Genomic DNA, 17,735 nt, shown 5'->3' with positions numbered 1-17,735 from the left:
AAAAAAAAAAAAAAAAAAAAAAAAAACCTAAACTGAACAGCAAAAGTTAAATTGCAAGTTGTGTGAAATTATCATTTTCCAACATGGTGACACCATTTCAATTTCTTTAAGAAGACTCATGAAATTTGAATTTGCGTCTTGACAACTGCTGCTCTCCTTCCTTTTACTCTTTCATTCTGAATCCCTCCATTGTTTTTGTTTTAACATGAGGTATTTTCCATCTTTGATAAGGAATTTCTCTTGATGGCCTTGAGGATTGAGGGTCTATACAAACACAGGAAATGAATGAGAAGTTCTATATTTTACCAGTTAGTGAGTAATTACCTAAATATTTGCACTGACTTCTACTTCATCAATGCAGGTATAATTACAACACATTTTTATGGCTGCTACATTTAGCATTTAACAATTCTAGCCATGGTGCACTTTGTATTGGCTTCCTAACTCAGAGCCAGTCTTCATGCTGCTCTTCGTCAGTGGACCACGTGCAAAGCTCCTGTCATCACACTCCATTGCGATTGGCCTCCCATTTTCTTCTTCATTCCCCAAATATATAACCTCACAGTTAAATTTAGAGCTATTCAATATTATCAGTGTATGAAAACCACGTGTGGAATTTTAATATTCAGAGTATGAATTGATATCTACTTTCACTTTATAGAAAGGTTTTCTAACTAATAATAAATGCATACATGCAGAAAGCATAAATTCTATGAGTAACTAGTTTTAAGAACACCAGCAGCATTTACTCATATCTCAGAATATTTATGATTAATTATATGTAGTTCTTACTTAGGCATTAGAATTGTTATTAAAGTGTGATATTCAAACTTCCTTTTTCTGAGCTTTCTATTTATCCACCAAATTTTACTCTTCTTGCTTCTATTTTATCAAACCCACTCATATTCCCTTCTATTTTTAGCAGTTAGAATTGACAATGGATAGATTTGGGGGTATGAAGAATTAGTAGATGAAAGTATTGGGTGCATTAACTAGTAACATCTGAGGTCTAAAGTTAACATAATCTGGATTTGGAACTCAATGACACTGACTACCAGATATGTTAATCTGAACAAACTGCATAAACCCTCTTTTAAAAAAAGGTCTATGGCAAGTTCACAGGATCATATCCAGAAGTTAAAGTACCCAAGAAATATTAGCTTGTCCTGTCATAATTCATCCTGTCATGGTTACAAGATCAAAATGATCAGGCTTACTGAAATGGGGACATCACTACGAACATGTGTTTAGATAAGATGCCCTATGATGGCAGGCTGAAGTTGGCTCAGTAAGTGAATACTCCCATGCAAATATAAGGAGCAGAATTCAGAAATGGAGAATTGGCTGAGTGGAGAGAAGTGCTTCCCATGCATGAAGACCATTATTTGAATCCTCAGTATCCACATAAGTGTTAGGCAGAGCATGAAGTCCTCTTATAAGTCCTTATAATGTAAATTCTAATTACATTAGAATTTGAGACAGAGAAAACTTAGGTCTAAATGTCAAGGCATTTGGATAATACCACAATCACTACAAAATGTTCCAGGCTTTCTCTTTGCCTGAAATCAGTCACTTCAATGTTTAGGTATCTACAAGTCTAAAGAAGACTGGATCTGTGAAAAGAATATTGCTTCCTTCTAACTAAGATCATAGAATATCTATTATAATGTTTATATATCTATTCATTGTGTGCCATGGTGTGTGTCATGTGCATATGAACATACATCCATGTGTATGTGCATACACACACACACACACACACACACACACACACACACACACATGAAGACCAGAGGTTGACACTGGGCATATTCCTCGATCACTTTTCAACTCATATATTGAACCAAGGTCTCTCAATTGAGCCTAGAATACACTGATTCATCTTGTCATTTAGACCTGTAATGGAGGGAAAATTAAACTTTCTCTTTGATTCTCAGTAGAAAACTCTCTAATTAGAAGAGGCTGTGGTTTACCAATCAAAGGGAAGCAAGAAAAGAATCTTAAGTTGCCAACATGCCAGGACACAGAAAAGTCAATAATTTAAGAATTAAGTCCAAAGGATGCTCACTTCTTCATAAAAGCTATATTTCTCAAAGAAATTGTCACTGGACCCTAGGATTTTAATAAAAAACAATCATTCTTAAAAATATTCCAGGACAAAATCATACTATTATTTCATCTTTCTCCTTAGTGATTTATTACAAGCTAGCTGGAAAACTTTATCTTCAAAAGTTAGCTCATTTTTTTTCCCACAGTCATTTTTACTTCTTAAAGCTGAAATCTGTAATAAAGAAAAGTATGCCAGAGGGACCAGTCTTCTCTAGGGCTATAAGAACAGAGACACAGACTTCTCAGACAACAAAATATCAAACTCTTGTTGTGTTTATCTTGGAGTAATTCTGGTCATATGATGAGTATCTCTAATATTCATTCTTGCAAAATAAATATTCTATATTCTGACTAGTGGAGCCACACAGGCAGAGAATATCCTTCTCCTTTTTTTCTTGTTCCTGTTTATGATATTAGTTGGTCAGTGCGATGAAGATGAGGAGGTTCTCAGGCAGCATATGTGGAGAGTCTTGTTACTACACCGAGTAAAATTAGTATGTGCATAGGAAAGTAATCCATAAAAACATTCTAAGTCAAAAGAGAGAAGATATATAAATGAGCTTTGCATGAGTTAGAGTTTAAAGTACTACTTTTCACTTCTCACTTGGTCATTTAATACTTGCTCCTGGTGATAACTCTTCCAAGCCATGAGCTTTATTATTCCTTCCATCCCCATAGCTAATTAATAATGGCATATTCAAAACTTAACCTGTCTTTTCTTTTTTTTTTTTTGTTTTGGGTCAAAACCTTGGAAAAAGAAATTCTTAAGCAAGTCATGTCCAAATAATGGTGAACCCACATCTCACTTAAACACTTAAGAGACTTTGAAGAAACTTTAAACTCTAAAAGTTTATGATTTGAAAAGTTCAAAACACTGTGCCATGTGCTATCTGAAAAGTTATAAAGCCATAGCTAAAATTCACTTGGACATGGGGATGTATTCATATCCAATATGAATCAATTTATAACAAGAAAAAAATGTATGTGAAATAGGTTTATCACTCAAGCCTACTCTTCAAATGATGCCCTAACAAAGATGAGGCTCCTGAAGCACCATCACTGCCCCAGAGCTCAGTCAGGAGCTTGTCAGGGCTCTTAGCTGAGACTACTCAGGCTTCTTGCATGTTCTTTTGCCCTACTCTGTTTTCTGTGTATCTCAGACTGTGTGCCAGTGACTTTATGTCACTGAAGATTGTGTTCTTAATCTGTGCATTAAGCATCTGGTATTGCTCTGAGGAATAAGACTCTGTCTGTAAATGTTTACTGTGTTGATACATACTAGCTCCCAAATACATCTTACTTATTTTGTAGATCATAAGCATAGCTTGTTCAGTTCAAATGAATGCTAATGGAAAGTATGGTGTGGGGACGGGGAGCTAAATTCTTCCATCTGGCAGAGGAGAGTGGCATGGGGTAAGAGAAAGGAAACAATTTCTCTGCTGGCACAGACTCAACAAATAAGGAGAAGACGGAATATGAGCCTCTTTAGAATGTGATCTCTGTTGATGACCTGGGACAAAGCATATTTGCTATCAGAAGGCTCTGTAACATATAGCATTTCTGGCTCAACTGAGGAAGTTGCGAAGTCCTGACTGTTGAGCTTGGGTCATTTTTGAATTTAATTAAAAATAAACAAATGGGCTATTCTAATATATAACAATAACGATGATGGTGGTGGTGGTGGTGGTGGTGGTGGTGGTGGTGGTGGTGATGATGAAGGAATTGTTAAGACTTTTCTTCATTGCTCTTTAATAAGACCCATTTCTCACACTCTAGAGGATTGCATGCTTGTCTGCATCTTTGGAGTCAATGCAAAAAAAAATGAGGCCTCAAGGAAATGGGAGCTAGGCTTCTGCATTTTGCAGACTTTTAAGACGCTTGGACACCTCTTTTCTACTTACAATAGAGAAAGCACCTCCACCAGCTTGCACAGATATGGAGACAACACCTGAAAGTGGCCTAGGAACATGATTAAGGACAGTAGAAGGAGGGGAGCAGGTGCCATTATTGGCTAGCTATAGTCTAAGGGGTAAACTGAAACTGGAAGAAATATCTTTGTCAGATCTGGCGTTTCTTAGCACAGATGTACTACCTGCACATTTTCTTCTAGCAGTTTCATAATAATGTCTCTCCTCTTCACAGAGTATTTTATATTAGAGATGGAAGTTTAAAGGCTTTAATATACATATACATGTATATATGTATGTATATGTGAACTACATGTCTAACAACTGCTTAAGTGAATTCAGTTTTTTGCTTTTAATGGATCACTGGTATGATCAGTTAGATAATGTATAAAGAAAATTAATTGCAAACAATGTTAACTATGTGATGAGGCAGGAGATACAGAATCAAAATACTTGCAAAGTTCAGAGCAGAGAATATCCAGTCCTGTGGAGGAAAAAAAAGATACAGTGTATAACATGTCACCTGAAGGCAACAATTGCTTCAATGTATAATAATTTAGGGCAAGTAATTGGTTACACCATTGACATGGGAATAGAGGAAAGAACACTAAATGAAATAAAGCAGGCTAATCTTTTCTAAGGCAGATCTGGCTTAAAAAGCGCCAAAAAGAAAAAATATATAGTACATGTGTAGTTAGGGTAATTTTAGAAGACATATAATAAATAAATGTCTCATTTGAAATCTCAGAACTGAACAATAGAAGTTGGAACTCAGGGCTTCTACTTCAGCTTGTCTCATTGTCCCACAAAAGTGAAATGTTTCTGTATGGGAAAATGAGAAGAGTACCTGAGGGTTTGCTTGTTTTTTCTTGACAAAACCAAACAAAAATAAAAAACAACCAAACAGAAAAATCAATACTTTTAATATTTCTATGTTATAAACAAGAGTATGTTGGCTGATAACATTATGTTCTGAAACAGTGTGAATATTAATGAAAACAGTGATGTTGGCCACTTGTTATGATTACATAAGACAGATTGCAGCAGTTTAGAGCCTCAAATTTCATTGAGGAGTCCATCTCCACGCAAGACAGACAAAGAAGTGAAACTCATTCCATGATGTGATGAAACAGGATGCAGAATTTACCACATAGAACAAAGTCTTAGGATCGGGCCACAGAATTAAATTCATCTAATGTGCTAGAAAACACATGCAACTAGAGTGGATGAAAGATTCCAACCTGGGAAAAAAGAAAGTTCTGTGTTCCAATGGTGGATTGTGCATCAGAAGGCAATTCGAATTTCCAGTGGCCTTCAAATATTTTCATGTCTGACTGGCTTATCTATTTCCCATTAAAACATTCATGTAAATTATGCTTTAACTTGCACATGCTAGAGATATGAGAGGAAATGCTGAGTGTAAATGAAGCAGCTATTCTTTTATTAATATGTTAGAGGGATGATGGGCCAGGCATGCTGTGGAAAGGGTATATCTAAGAAATGAGCTTCAGAACAGAGCAATTTCAGCTAGAACCCACATCTAACACTCACCTTAGGAAAGGAACGGCTATTACACAAAATGACTCCCAGAGTGAATCCTTTTTTCAAGATGTGCTACTTTCATCATTTTTAAAATTTGCCTTGGTCTCATATATACTTGTGTCCAATCAACTGCAATCAGCTATTTAGAGAACTGCTTGTAATATGTCATTTTCTTTCTGTCTAATATCTTTCTTCAAAGTCTAACATGAATACACACTTAGTTGCAAACAGTTAGTGGATTAGAATACATGTTTTTCTCGCATGATCTCTGTACTTAGAGCCACATGGGGAATGAAGGTAACTTTTGGGTCTCTGAACTTTTTCACACAAGTTGAATATAGAGCACTCCAGTCCTTAGGTTAATGGAAGGAGATACCGGGTACCATGCACAGGCCACTGCCTAGACAAGCAAATCAGAGTCAGCCCCAGAGAAGCCTGGCAAAAACTCAGAAGTGTAGGTCTTCCAATGGGCCATTCCAAGCCTCCACATGTTTACTCAGCAACAGCTCTTTGAATGAATCAATTTCCATCATTACAATTAAAGAACTGATGTGTTTTCACTGAAATGTTGAAAATTTTGAATCCTCATTCTTTCCAATTCCTTATAAACATTCTCTAACTAAACAAACAAAGAATAAAGCATGATTTGTCCCTTACCACTCTAATAGTTACCCATATGTCATTAAGTTGACTGGATAATGAAGGAAGGATTATGACAATACAATTTAATCCCCTCTCTACCATACCCAGCTAGTTTCAGAGCTTGCTCATTACTGACATCACTAGCTTTATTCCTAGACTTGAGGAATAAAGGTTGAGAAAGGTCATACTCTGAAAGTTGTCACCAAGAGGCTGTATCCTCCACCATAGTCCTCAGCCTTATTCAGCACAGTGCTCTTAAGCTTTAGATTTCTCCTGCACTTTCACACTAACACACTAGTGAAATAGGGAATGTGCTCTCAGGGACAAGAGTAGGAATAACCAAATGACCATAAGAAGTGATAATCACACAATTTCTTATGAGAAAAGTGTTTGGATTCATTCGTTCTCAGAGTTCCCAGCCGCGGGATGGCATTATTTGAAAACAGACACCACCAGCTTCTTGGGACTGAAATGTTTTGTATGTGTTGTTGTTTGCAGTGCATGCCAAGACATTCATGAGCACCAGAGCCAAGCTGGCGAGCTAATTAAATATATATATGTGTATGTTTAAAACAGCCTAATAAGGAGCATTGGAAATCTTCAAGATGAGCGAATATCTTATAACTTCTTCCGCAGGTGCGAGGATAGCTACAAGCCATGGACTTTCTGTCCTGCTTCTTGTTTGTGGCTTTGTGAAGGGTGCTTTGCTTTAATCTAAAGTGCTGACTTTTTTCCAATATCACTTTCTCTTCTTAAAGCAAAGAGCAAATCGCCTGTAAAATCTACGGAGCGGACAGCAAAGTTGACCCTAAACTCCAAGCACCATTCTGCACCCCTGTACTCTAGTTATCTACACAAGGAGCATCAGGTTCCGGAAGCATAAGTGAAGACATTATCACACGCTTTATTGATAATATTTTCTTTTGGAAAAGTTGCTGGTCTTTTATTTCAAGAGAATTATTGTGAAGTGATAGGACATTTTCTAATTACAAGATCGATTTTTTTTCTTTTATTTCAACAAATCCTGCATTTCACTGAATGCTCAGGAGTTGGCCTGAATGACATCAGTATACTAAATATTTCCATGGATTCCACCAAATTCCTACCAAAGGACACCTAATCTGCAAGAAGCCAACAAAGATGGAAAATCTAAGAAACACAAAATGTCTTCAAACAGCACCCCAGCTGGGGGAAAAAACAAAAACAAAATGCTGAAAGTGGCAACCCAACAACAGACAACTTTATTTTACATATGGAATAATCAAAGAAAGTTTTTTCACTTCCTTTTTGCCCCATGGAATTTATCTTGGAGTTTCCTGTCTTTTCCTTGATGGCCGTTTTTGTTCAATGGTAGAGAGTGCCAATTATGGCCAATCCTTGTCAATCCTGGGAGGTTTATATTCTTACATATTGAGTGTGGTATATTTCAATGTATTTTAATTCATTTGGCAATTTCTGTATAGGCAAACGTGGCAAATTCTGTAAATTGCTTATAGTATGTGTGATATGACTTCAAGGTAGATAGGCTATGATGCTCATGCAAGCTGACTTTCTTCATTCTATATACAAATATATACATGAGCATATATTAGGCCACCAACTTCTTTTCCTAAAGCATTATTTTTCATTTTGTACCTCATGTATTGTGTGAATTTTGTAGTGTATTTCTCTGTTCCACTGGTTTCACTGCTACAGTTTGTCTCTGTTGTCCTCTGCTTCCTTCTGGAAATATTTAAAATTCTGTATGTCTCTGATAAATGAATTAATTTTGTTGTGTGTATGCTATGTTGGAATTTGCTGTGTTCTTTTATACATGTATTTATTAAGGTTTGGAGATCTTAAGTTGAATGTGAAGAATGCATACCTGGATTTTGACAGATTTCCTCCTTTTATCAATATTCTATCTTGGAGAAAGAAAGAGGCAAAGTGGGAAAACTAAGAAGACATTTTGACTCCCCAAGATCCTGGAAGAGCACGTCACACTCTGACTAAATAATGCTGCTTCCTTTGTTCTTCAAGACTTCTTTTGTAGCTTTGTCTTTCTGTTATTTGCTGCTAATTATATTTTAATGTCTACTAATTAAAAATTAAAATGTGATTGTTGGCTGAATATAATATGCAAATGACTACAAAGCCCGTACTGAAGAAGATAGGTGTTTAATCTTCACTCAATAATTATAATTTTAAATAATCTATCATTATTTTTGACTTTATGATATTTTGTTTAGACTTGTTCCAATTACATCTTTCTCTGGCAAAGAAAGATAGAACAATCAATGCATTCCCTTTTATAGTATGAAAGGGTTGCGGCTTAAGAAAGAATACACCAGATGGTCTTCCAGAGAGATTATTTTATTTTCATTATAAAAACAGAAACCATATATGTAGGGATGGATGGTCCACTCCCAATGTAAGGCCCTAAATTGTAGCAAGGGATACATTTGTTTTTTATGGTAAAGGACTGGACTCTGACATGCACTTATAAGCAATGTGAATATTTTCATAACATGCTTAACATTCTCCTTTAGGAAATATTGTTTTATGTTAAATCTTTCCTTGCCATTATTCTTCTTTCATTTGATTCATTATTTCATTCTAATGAAGAAAATAAAGGTTTAATTATGATACTTTATTAACATACAAATGTACTTTCTTTCTAAGTTAAATATCTAAAAGTTGTATAAAATGATGGTAGATAAATATTATTCATTCAGTCTCTTTAAGCTTTAAGAATCCCATACACTGCAGTATATATTAGAATACTGATTTAAAGTCAAACAAACTGGGAAAAAACATCTTGTATTATACTTTTACTCAATGTCCAGGTAATGATATCAGCTAATTTTACAGCAAGCCAAACATGTACCCGTATCAGTAATGTTCACCATGCTTGTAATAAAAGGGGATATGCTAGTTTGGGAAGAATGCTCATTAGATTCATTGTATCGGTGTCCAAAATAATAAAGACCTGTTTATCACTGTGTGACCAAAGTCCACCCCACCGTTCACTTTGTAAAAAGAATATCACAAACCATCTGTTTGCTCCAAACTCTAAAAGAGTATGGACCTTTAAATATTAGAGCAGAAAATACAGATCAATGAGATATTCTAAACACTTGTATACTATATTATATTCCTTTGGGAATATAACTTTTTATGTAGCTATGACAAAGGAAGTAGATAGAAATGCAAAAGAAAAGTATCTGGCTTTCTCAACTTTGTTTCCAAGTTTGTATAGTATTTTTTATATGAGAGACATAGAAAAAGCTGAAATTGCTTACTTTGTTTCTTAAAGAATTATAGACAGTCTAAAAAGCAAAGAAAGCAAATAAAAATAGTCCTGAACAAAGTAAGATGATGTAATTCTTGAAAATAGAAGCTGTAATCTGTGTCTGTGTTAGTAAGTAGGCTTCATGGAGTCTAGAAATCAGTTCTATTTGCAGTCAGCCCTCCATGATCTTAAACAGCACAATGTAGCAACTATCCATGTGGTGTTTGTGCTATATTATATCCCTGGAAATGATTTAAAGTATAGGAGGCTGTGTATATAATGTTATAATATTATTACATTTTATCTAAGAGACTTGAATACCCACACAATTTGATAGCCAGTGACTGGCTTATACAGCAATCTATCTACAGATGGCTAGGGCAAGAGCTACCTATACATGTATATTCCAATATTCATTTTATAGAGATGATCCTCAGCATGCATTAATTATGAGAAGTAATTTAATCATGGTGTTCTCCCTTGATAAAGAAATATATAAATGATTTTCAGAACCTAAGGAGTTCTTATTACTTTTGTTTCAAGTTCTTTAACTTAAAAGTTCTCAGAAGCAAGATGTGTTCAGATAACTATATTAATATACATACACACACATTTGGCAAATAAAGCATATATTTTTAGTCCTAGAAATTTTTTTAAATTAATTATACAAGGGATGGAATGATAGACAGAATGATATTTGTTGACTTTTTATAACAGATGCTAATTTTTAAAATGGCATGATGAAACATCCCTGTAATCACAGTACTCAGAAGACTGGAACAGGAAACTCAGGAGTGCAAGTCCAGCCTGTCTACATGGTAGAACCCTGATTCATTAAAACTTAAAATAAAATATGCTAGTTTAATTTTTGCAAAAAGCACACAGATATAATTACTGTATTAATCCTATTTAGAAAACAAAATATTTAGCATACTGTTAATTTTTATAAAGAATATTCACAAAAGGTAAATGTAATCTTTCAAGGGGTAATATATACTGATGATTGTATCTTAGAAGTAAGACTATGAAGCTAAAACATTGGGAGTGCACTAAGTTTCAAGTATTTATACCAAAAGAATTTATTTTTAGAATTATTCGTTAGCAAAGGAAGCACTTTGCCTGCCATTCAGGAAATGTAGAATGTGAAGCATGTCAGCCATTCATGAAGTAGATAAGGCTTTTCCCTACACACAGTGAGATACAACAGAAAGTATTCAAAAGCAATAAAATATTTGAAGCCAATTAATCTGATGAAAACCCAAATAAGAGAATTTAAGGAGAGTGAGTGGGAGGTCAGAGAAGGTTGCCTTGATGCAGTCATGCCATTCTATGTGATAGGAAGCACAGGATTTCAAAGAGGGAACAGCAGTGCCAATCTCCTGAAGCAAACAACAGGTAGAGCTGTCCATGACCTATGCTGTGAACAAGGGCATACAGAAAAAGAGAGAGAGGCAGGGGAGGAACATGAATGAGCATGAGGCATGACTAGTCAAGTGATTTTCAGAGGGTACTGAGACCAGACACAAAGCCAAGCTGGAGCTTGCAAAGATCTCTTAGAAGTTGTATTCTTTTCCCAGGAGACAGGCTTTGTCTGCCATCCTGAAGCTTTTTTGAAGTTTATTGTGTTAGCAACTCTCTTTGGTTACAAAACCGAAATTTACAAATTGGTTGTAGTGTGTATGAGTGTGTGTGTGGGTGTGTGTGTTTGTATGTGTTTGCATATTTGTATTTATGTTTGTGTGTGTGACCATGTGTGTGCTTTTGTGTGTCTTTGTGTTTGTATGTATGAGCATGTGTGTGTTTGTATGTCTTTGTGTGTTTGTATGTTTTGTGTGTGTGTGTTTGTGTGTGTTGTATGTTTGTATGTGTGTTTGCGTGTGTGTGAGAGAGAGATGTGTGTTTGTGTGTGCATGTTGAGGACAAAGGAGGATGTCAGGTGTCCTGCTCTCTCTTTCTCTACTTTACTCCCTTGAGACATGGTCTCTCACTGAACCTGGAACCAGGCTGGAAGACAACAGATCTAGGAATCCCCCATCTTCTGTGTCTACTTGCATTTTCAGCCTTGCCCATACGATATAGCACATGATTTTACCCACTGAATCATCTCCCTATACCCAAACCAGTCATACTTTCATACTGATATTGTGGGAATACAGGAGATGTGGGACATTAACAGGCTTGAATGTTAATATACCGTTGATCCTCTCAGGGGCAAACCAGGAAATTGAAAGATATTTGGGACTGTTTGAAATATAGTAATGAAGTAGTTACTGTAACTGCATAGGTGACTTAAAATATGGGTACATGTGCTCCTTCTCTAGTTCAAGTTATCTGCTGTTAACCATAGTTTGAAAATGGAAAATGGAAAACTCAAGTGTATATTATGTTCAGTAGTATAATAAAATGCACATTACCCTGTGAATCAATCTTTTATTAAATAAATGCACACTATATACCTATTATGCACTTAGCACCTATCTTAGTCAGCAAGTGCATTGCAATGGTATCCTGGGTCTTACCTTCAACTAACAACTGTCACAAGAGAAGTGATGGTAGCAATTCAGTTATGAAAAAGAGAAGCTGTGAAATGTTTACTTTAAGAAAAATGATAATTGTTCTCAACTAAATTGAAGTTGAGTACATATAGAAAAATAGAATATATAGAATATGCTATACTACCTGTGGCATTTGGCACCTACTAGGGATCTTGGAATACATCCCCTTCTGTAATGAGTAAGAGGGGAGGGACTTCTTTATTCAAATGGACAGGGAGAACAGATTGGAAGAACAGACACACATTCTTAGACATTTATTGGAAAGACTTTTTCAAAAGCAGAAAATTGATTCTACTATGTACCCACAAATACATATGTTTATTTTTAAAAATCAGAAATTCAGATTATGGCATTTTCCACAATAATATCTCAGAAGACAGTAGATTAAACAGTTAAGTGGTTTGAGCCCCAGCCAGGTGTGTCATCACATTAGGCTGAGGCAAAAAAAAAGGCCAGCCTAGACTTCAAAATGAGAGCTTTGTCTAAACAAATGAAACAAGAGTACAGTGTTTTCAGGGGAAATTTGACTCCAAATCATCTTAAATAAATTTTGTTATATTTTCACTGTTAAAACAATAAAAACATCCTGAAATAGACAAGGTTCTTTGAAAAATGAGATATTTTGCCTCTTTTAAGGTTTTTTAACTATGTAAATATGTGCGTGTGTACATGAGATGAAGAATCCATGAAGGGCAGAAAGAGGTCTTTTTGCCTTCTGAAGCTCCAGTGATAGCAACTGTGAGCTTGACAAGGGTACTGAGCCCCACACTCAGGTACTTTGCATAGCATGATCCATTCTTAACTATTGAGTCATCTTGCCAGCCCCAGATGTGGGCACATTTATGAGCCATGCTTCCCGGTGTGCCCCAACTACAGCTATAATTGAACAAGCTATATACCACATGAAATTTAAAATTGTGTTAAATACAAAGAATAATAAAGTATTTTATTATATTTTACTATACATGAAAGGATTTGCAATATTATCCCATGATTTTGTTCATGCATGTTAGTAACTTTCATTTTGTTCTTTTTTTTATTCATGCTGATTATAACACATTAATTTGACTTTACAAATATATTTTTAAAGCAATCACAGGTATATTATATTCAAAAGCACAATTAAATGCTAAGCAAATTTGCATTCTGTTATTGAAAAATAGACAGTCAAAGATGAACCAGACACAACAAACATGCTCTGTCCTCTAATGGTGACTGTGACCAGGCTTGGGGTTCTTCTTCCTGTTTTCTATTCCTGACTACTAATATAAGTTTAATTGGCAACAGATATTTCTTCTATGAATATTTGAGGAGCACCTGGGTGAGTAATACCTCAGCATTGAAAACCATTTCCATACTCACCCCGTTGCTCAAGGACAAGGGGAGAGACATAGAATTTAGTGACCTAGTTTGAATAGTGGAATGATTGTGGAGTCTTGAAGGAAACAGAAGGATGCCTTTCCTCAGTCCACAGTTGACTTTTATTTACATGGCCTAAGAAAAATCCTCCATTCCTTGAAAGCATTCCTTGAAACGTTATAATAAAATTATCGTCCACAATCAAAGTCATGATAAAGTCAGAGACCACCAGTCTACTATCAAAGTTATTTAATGAAAACAGAGCATTATCTAAAAGAAAGCACCTATCCTAAAAATATTTTGGACATCCTAGCAGGAATATTTCTGTTATTCTTACTCAAATTGAAGCTTTTTGAAAATAATTATGAGAAAAAGAGAAACACCTACATCTGATTGGGTTCTCAGACTATGGCTCAGGACAACTGTTACATTCTGAGGACTCTGGAACATGTGACCAAAAGAATGTGAGAGTCCTCATAGGCCTGATGAGGCCACTGTGTCTACCAGAAGTCATTCCCCTGGCTTGCGACACACAATTGAAGTATGCAGCTTTAGAAATGGAAAAAAGGAGTCCACTAAGATTTTTCTGTCCTGCTATATATGTAGAAAGGGTCCTGAAATTTCTTCTCTATACCAAAACAGTCAACAGAGAACAATTTGTTTTCTAATGGAAAATGAAGGAACTATGATACTATCAGCTACAAGGATAAAGCCTGTATATCTGTCTTTGGTGATATGAAAGGCAGCTGAGTCTTGAGTATGAATAATCATAGCTTAATCATATGCTGCATACAATTATAGCTGCTGGTTCAGGTGCAGTTTACTTCCTGGGGGAAAATGAGCAGCATTCTCAACACCTGCCACAAAGTCAATCCTTGAGTAACCTTCTACTTTATTGTAATTAGAATTCCTTAAAACAAGATATTTTTAAACCTGGAAGGTATACAATTATTGCCTGCTTATCATTTGTTTCATTTCAAGGTTGCATTGACTCTCCAGGTCTTAACCAGACTCTGGTTGGCCAGATCCTAGGGTAATGTTCTAAAAATATCTAGACAGCAGGAAAACCCTAGAGATCTGAGAACACAAATACAATCTACACAGTAGTAGATAAACTCTATAAAAATATAGACAAGATTTGGCTTCAAATTCATCTTTAAATACCCAACAAAGTATTACTTCTAGACTTTCACAGTGAATAAAAAAGTTATGGTACAGTCTTCAGCACATTTGTGAGACTAATATTATCTTGCTAGAAAATCTGACCAAGCAAACTCAGCAAAATATAATACATCATATGAAATGAACATGATACATTCTAGAAAAGTAAGTTGGAAAAGGCACCAATGACATTCTCAGTAGTCTTAGAAAAGAGTACTTCACAGTAGGCACAAGATGAGGGCTTGTTTTCAATTACTTTATTCAGGACTATGTATAGTAGAAGAAGAAATACAAGACAAAAATGAATTAGTAAAGGGTATTTCACCTCATGGAGAACCACAGATAGTAAAAAATCTACCATTGGTGAACAGAACACAGGAAGCCCTGTGCACTTCCAAGACTATATTAAGTAAAAAAAAAATGTACAGGTTTTGACAGCTGAGCCTGTGTTTGCACATAATGAGCTGCTACTGTATATATGGGTCATGACAGTTCCTGTTGTAGCAAGCATTCCCACACCCAAAGAGAACAAGCCTACATATATTTCATGGGAGGAAACAAACCACATTTGATGAAGCTAAACATTTGTTCTTGATTAGACACTTTCCCTTTATAGACAAAAATGGAGAACTAGACACTATGTTCATTTCCTATGTCTATGGGAAGTGTTTAATGAACTCTAGTTAAGAAAAACATAAGGGCCAATATAGAAAAGCATATAACCCATAGGTTTGTTTACCAAAGAGAAACTGGAGAAAAGAATAAACTATCACTTTCTACAACAACATTCATTATGGATGAATCTTAAAGTCATCTTGACTGATTAAAGCCATAAAATGTGTGTGTTATACATGTGTGTATGTACACATTATCATGTAGGTATATATACATATGTATACTATATTTCTGTTCTGGGGGGTTGCTTATTTTCTTAGCAAAATAGAAATAGTATTTGGGAGATGAATCCATTGGTAAAGTGCCTACCAAGCAACACGAAGACCTGAGTTCAGATTCTCATAATCCACATTAAAAGCCAGGCAAGCTGTGCTTCTATAACTCTGTCCCTGAGAGGGCACTCCAGAGAGGTAGATTCCTTAGGCTCATTGGCTACACTGCCTGACTGGATCCATGAGGTGGGGGTTCAAATAGTGACACTGTCACAAAAAAAATAAAGAGAAAATGCAAGTAAGTATGGGCTTTCACAAACAGTCCATTTGTGTGGGTATACACACACCAGTACACATGTGTGCATGCATACACACATACACATACACACACACACACACACACACACACACACACACAGAGAGAGAGAGAGAGAGAGAGAGAGAGAGAATTATGCAAATTAAATCAGATACTGAAGCATGTCTGAAAATTCCTTTTCAAAGAAGAATCACTGGCACCTTATCTACCCCAATACCAAGAATAGACATGTGTTTAGTGCTTCCCTTTGGATTCTGGAAGAACACATACTACCACCAGATCAATGTTTGATTTGTTTTCTGCAGACCTGGAAGCTTGCCAATTTTCACTGTATAATAGAAGAAAAGGGTCCTTAAACCTGGTCCAAGCAATGATAAAAAAATAACTCGCTTTAACCAATACGAAAATGTAGGTGCTGTGGAATGCAAGATGTCTCATTATCAACAATGATAAATTATTGGTGGCCACTGAAATGTTCGAAAGAACATAGCTGTGGAGACAGCAGACATTTTAGCACAGTCTTGTGCTCTGTAGCAACTAAGTGATCTAACAACAGACAACAAGAACAACAGTGTAGCAAGGCCATTCTTTAGGAAGTTGTCTTAGACAGGGTTCCTATTGCTACAATAAAAACACCATGACAAAAAAGAAAGCTGGGGAGGAAAGGGTTTATTTGGCTCACACTTCCAAGTCATAAACTATCATTGGAAAAAGTCAGGACAGGAACTAAAGCAGAGCTGGATTCTGGAGGCAGAAGTTGATGCAGAAGCCATGGAGGAGTGCTGCCTACTGGTTTGCTTTTAAATGGCACCACCCACAATGGGATGGGCCCTCCCCCATTGATCACTAATTGAGCTTTATAGCTGGATCTCCCAGAGGCACTTCTTCACCTGACGCTCCCTCCTCTCTGTTGCCTCTACCTTGTGTCAAGATGGTACTCAAAACCACCCAGCACAGAAGTGAATAGGATGTACACATAATTCTCACAAACATATCGTAAGCCTGAGTATCTGTTCCTATAACACTATCAGTCCTGAAGTGGTCTACCCTTTAGCACCACGTACACTTGCCATTTATGAGGGAAAATTCTAGACCTGACCTATCATTGGACTTACAACCAGAAAATTCTCTTGCTTTAAAATATCTAAAGTACATATAAAATATGGCAAAATGCTAAACAGATCTTAAACAGCAAAAATTGGAATATGAGGACTAACAGGTCCTGATACCTTACCACAACTGACACTGAGTCTGAGGCACCATTCTGATCTTAGAACCTGACAGGTTCCAACATCTGGCAAAACAAGAACAAAGACCTATTCTATCAAAGACCTAAGTAGTAGTAGTAGTTCCAAAATCAAGGAAAGTAGTAACATTTCTAATCTTGTTTTTTGGTTTCTGTAGTTTTTGTTTCTGGATAACTTTTCTCCCTAACTGAAGTATATCAAACTGGAATATAAGTTTTGTTCATAAAAGTACAAAGAGGCTCAGGACTGGGTAAGTTGCAGTTGCCAGTCAGAAATAAAGATTTTCTATTTCACTTTAAGAGTGTCTGTGAGTGTCCTATTTCTCAACCATAATGAGGAACTTAAATTATAGGTAACTTTTCAAATTTGCAGGTAACTGAAGAGAAAACTCCTCTTCAATACATATGATGATCCAAAACTCAATAGCCAGTATTTTTTAATGTAACTTAAAGAAAATCACCTCCATTATGTAAAAAATTGACAAACAATTATGATTTCTATGAAGCATAAATAACCAACATAGATTAACATAAAAATGTCCAATCTTGTTGAAACAAAAGAAACCAACTATATCTTGATTGTGATGGTCTATGTGTTTGCTTTCTTCCATATTCTAACTCCAGTATGAGATCAAGAAGTCAGAGCCCCATGAGTGGGGTTAGTGCCCTTTATACAGGAGACCTGCTAGAGTATATTTTTCTCCTTCCTCATTAACCCTCCACACCAGCACCCCCCCCCC

General features: G+C 35.9%; 1 protein-coding gene across 3 annotated transcripts in view; it reads left to right on the top strand.

The window, feature by feature from the left end:
• Vstm2a (V-set and transmembrane domain containing 2A) overlaps positions 1-9,985 on the top strand; it is a 27,304-nt gene extending 17,319 nt beyond the window's left edge. Inside the window, exon 5 of one of the 3 annotated variants that reach the window (XM_031340874.1) lies at positions 6,837-9,985. In XM_031340874.1, coding sequence (XP_031196734.1) covers positions 6,837-6,913 — 77 coding nt within the window. In that variant the 3' untranslated portion in view covers positions 6,914-9,985. Of the gene's footprint in view, positions 1-6,698 lie in introns of all 3 variants that reach the window. The other 2 variants (XM_031340875.1, XM_031340873.1) reach the window with 2 other exon arrangements.
• The last annotated feature ends 7,750 nt before the right edge of the window (positions 9,986-17,735 follow it).

This window comes from Mastomys coucha, unplaced genomic scaffold (assembly GCF_008632895.1).
Source record: "Mastomys coucha isolate ucsf_1 unplaced genomic scaffold, UCSF_Mcou_1 pScaffold22, whole genome shotgun sequence".
NCBI lineage: Eukaryota > Metazoa > Chordata > Mammalia > Rodentia > Muridae > Mastomys > Mastomys coucha.
This window is presented reverse-complemented; position numbering and strand designations above follow the sequence as displayed.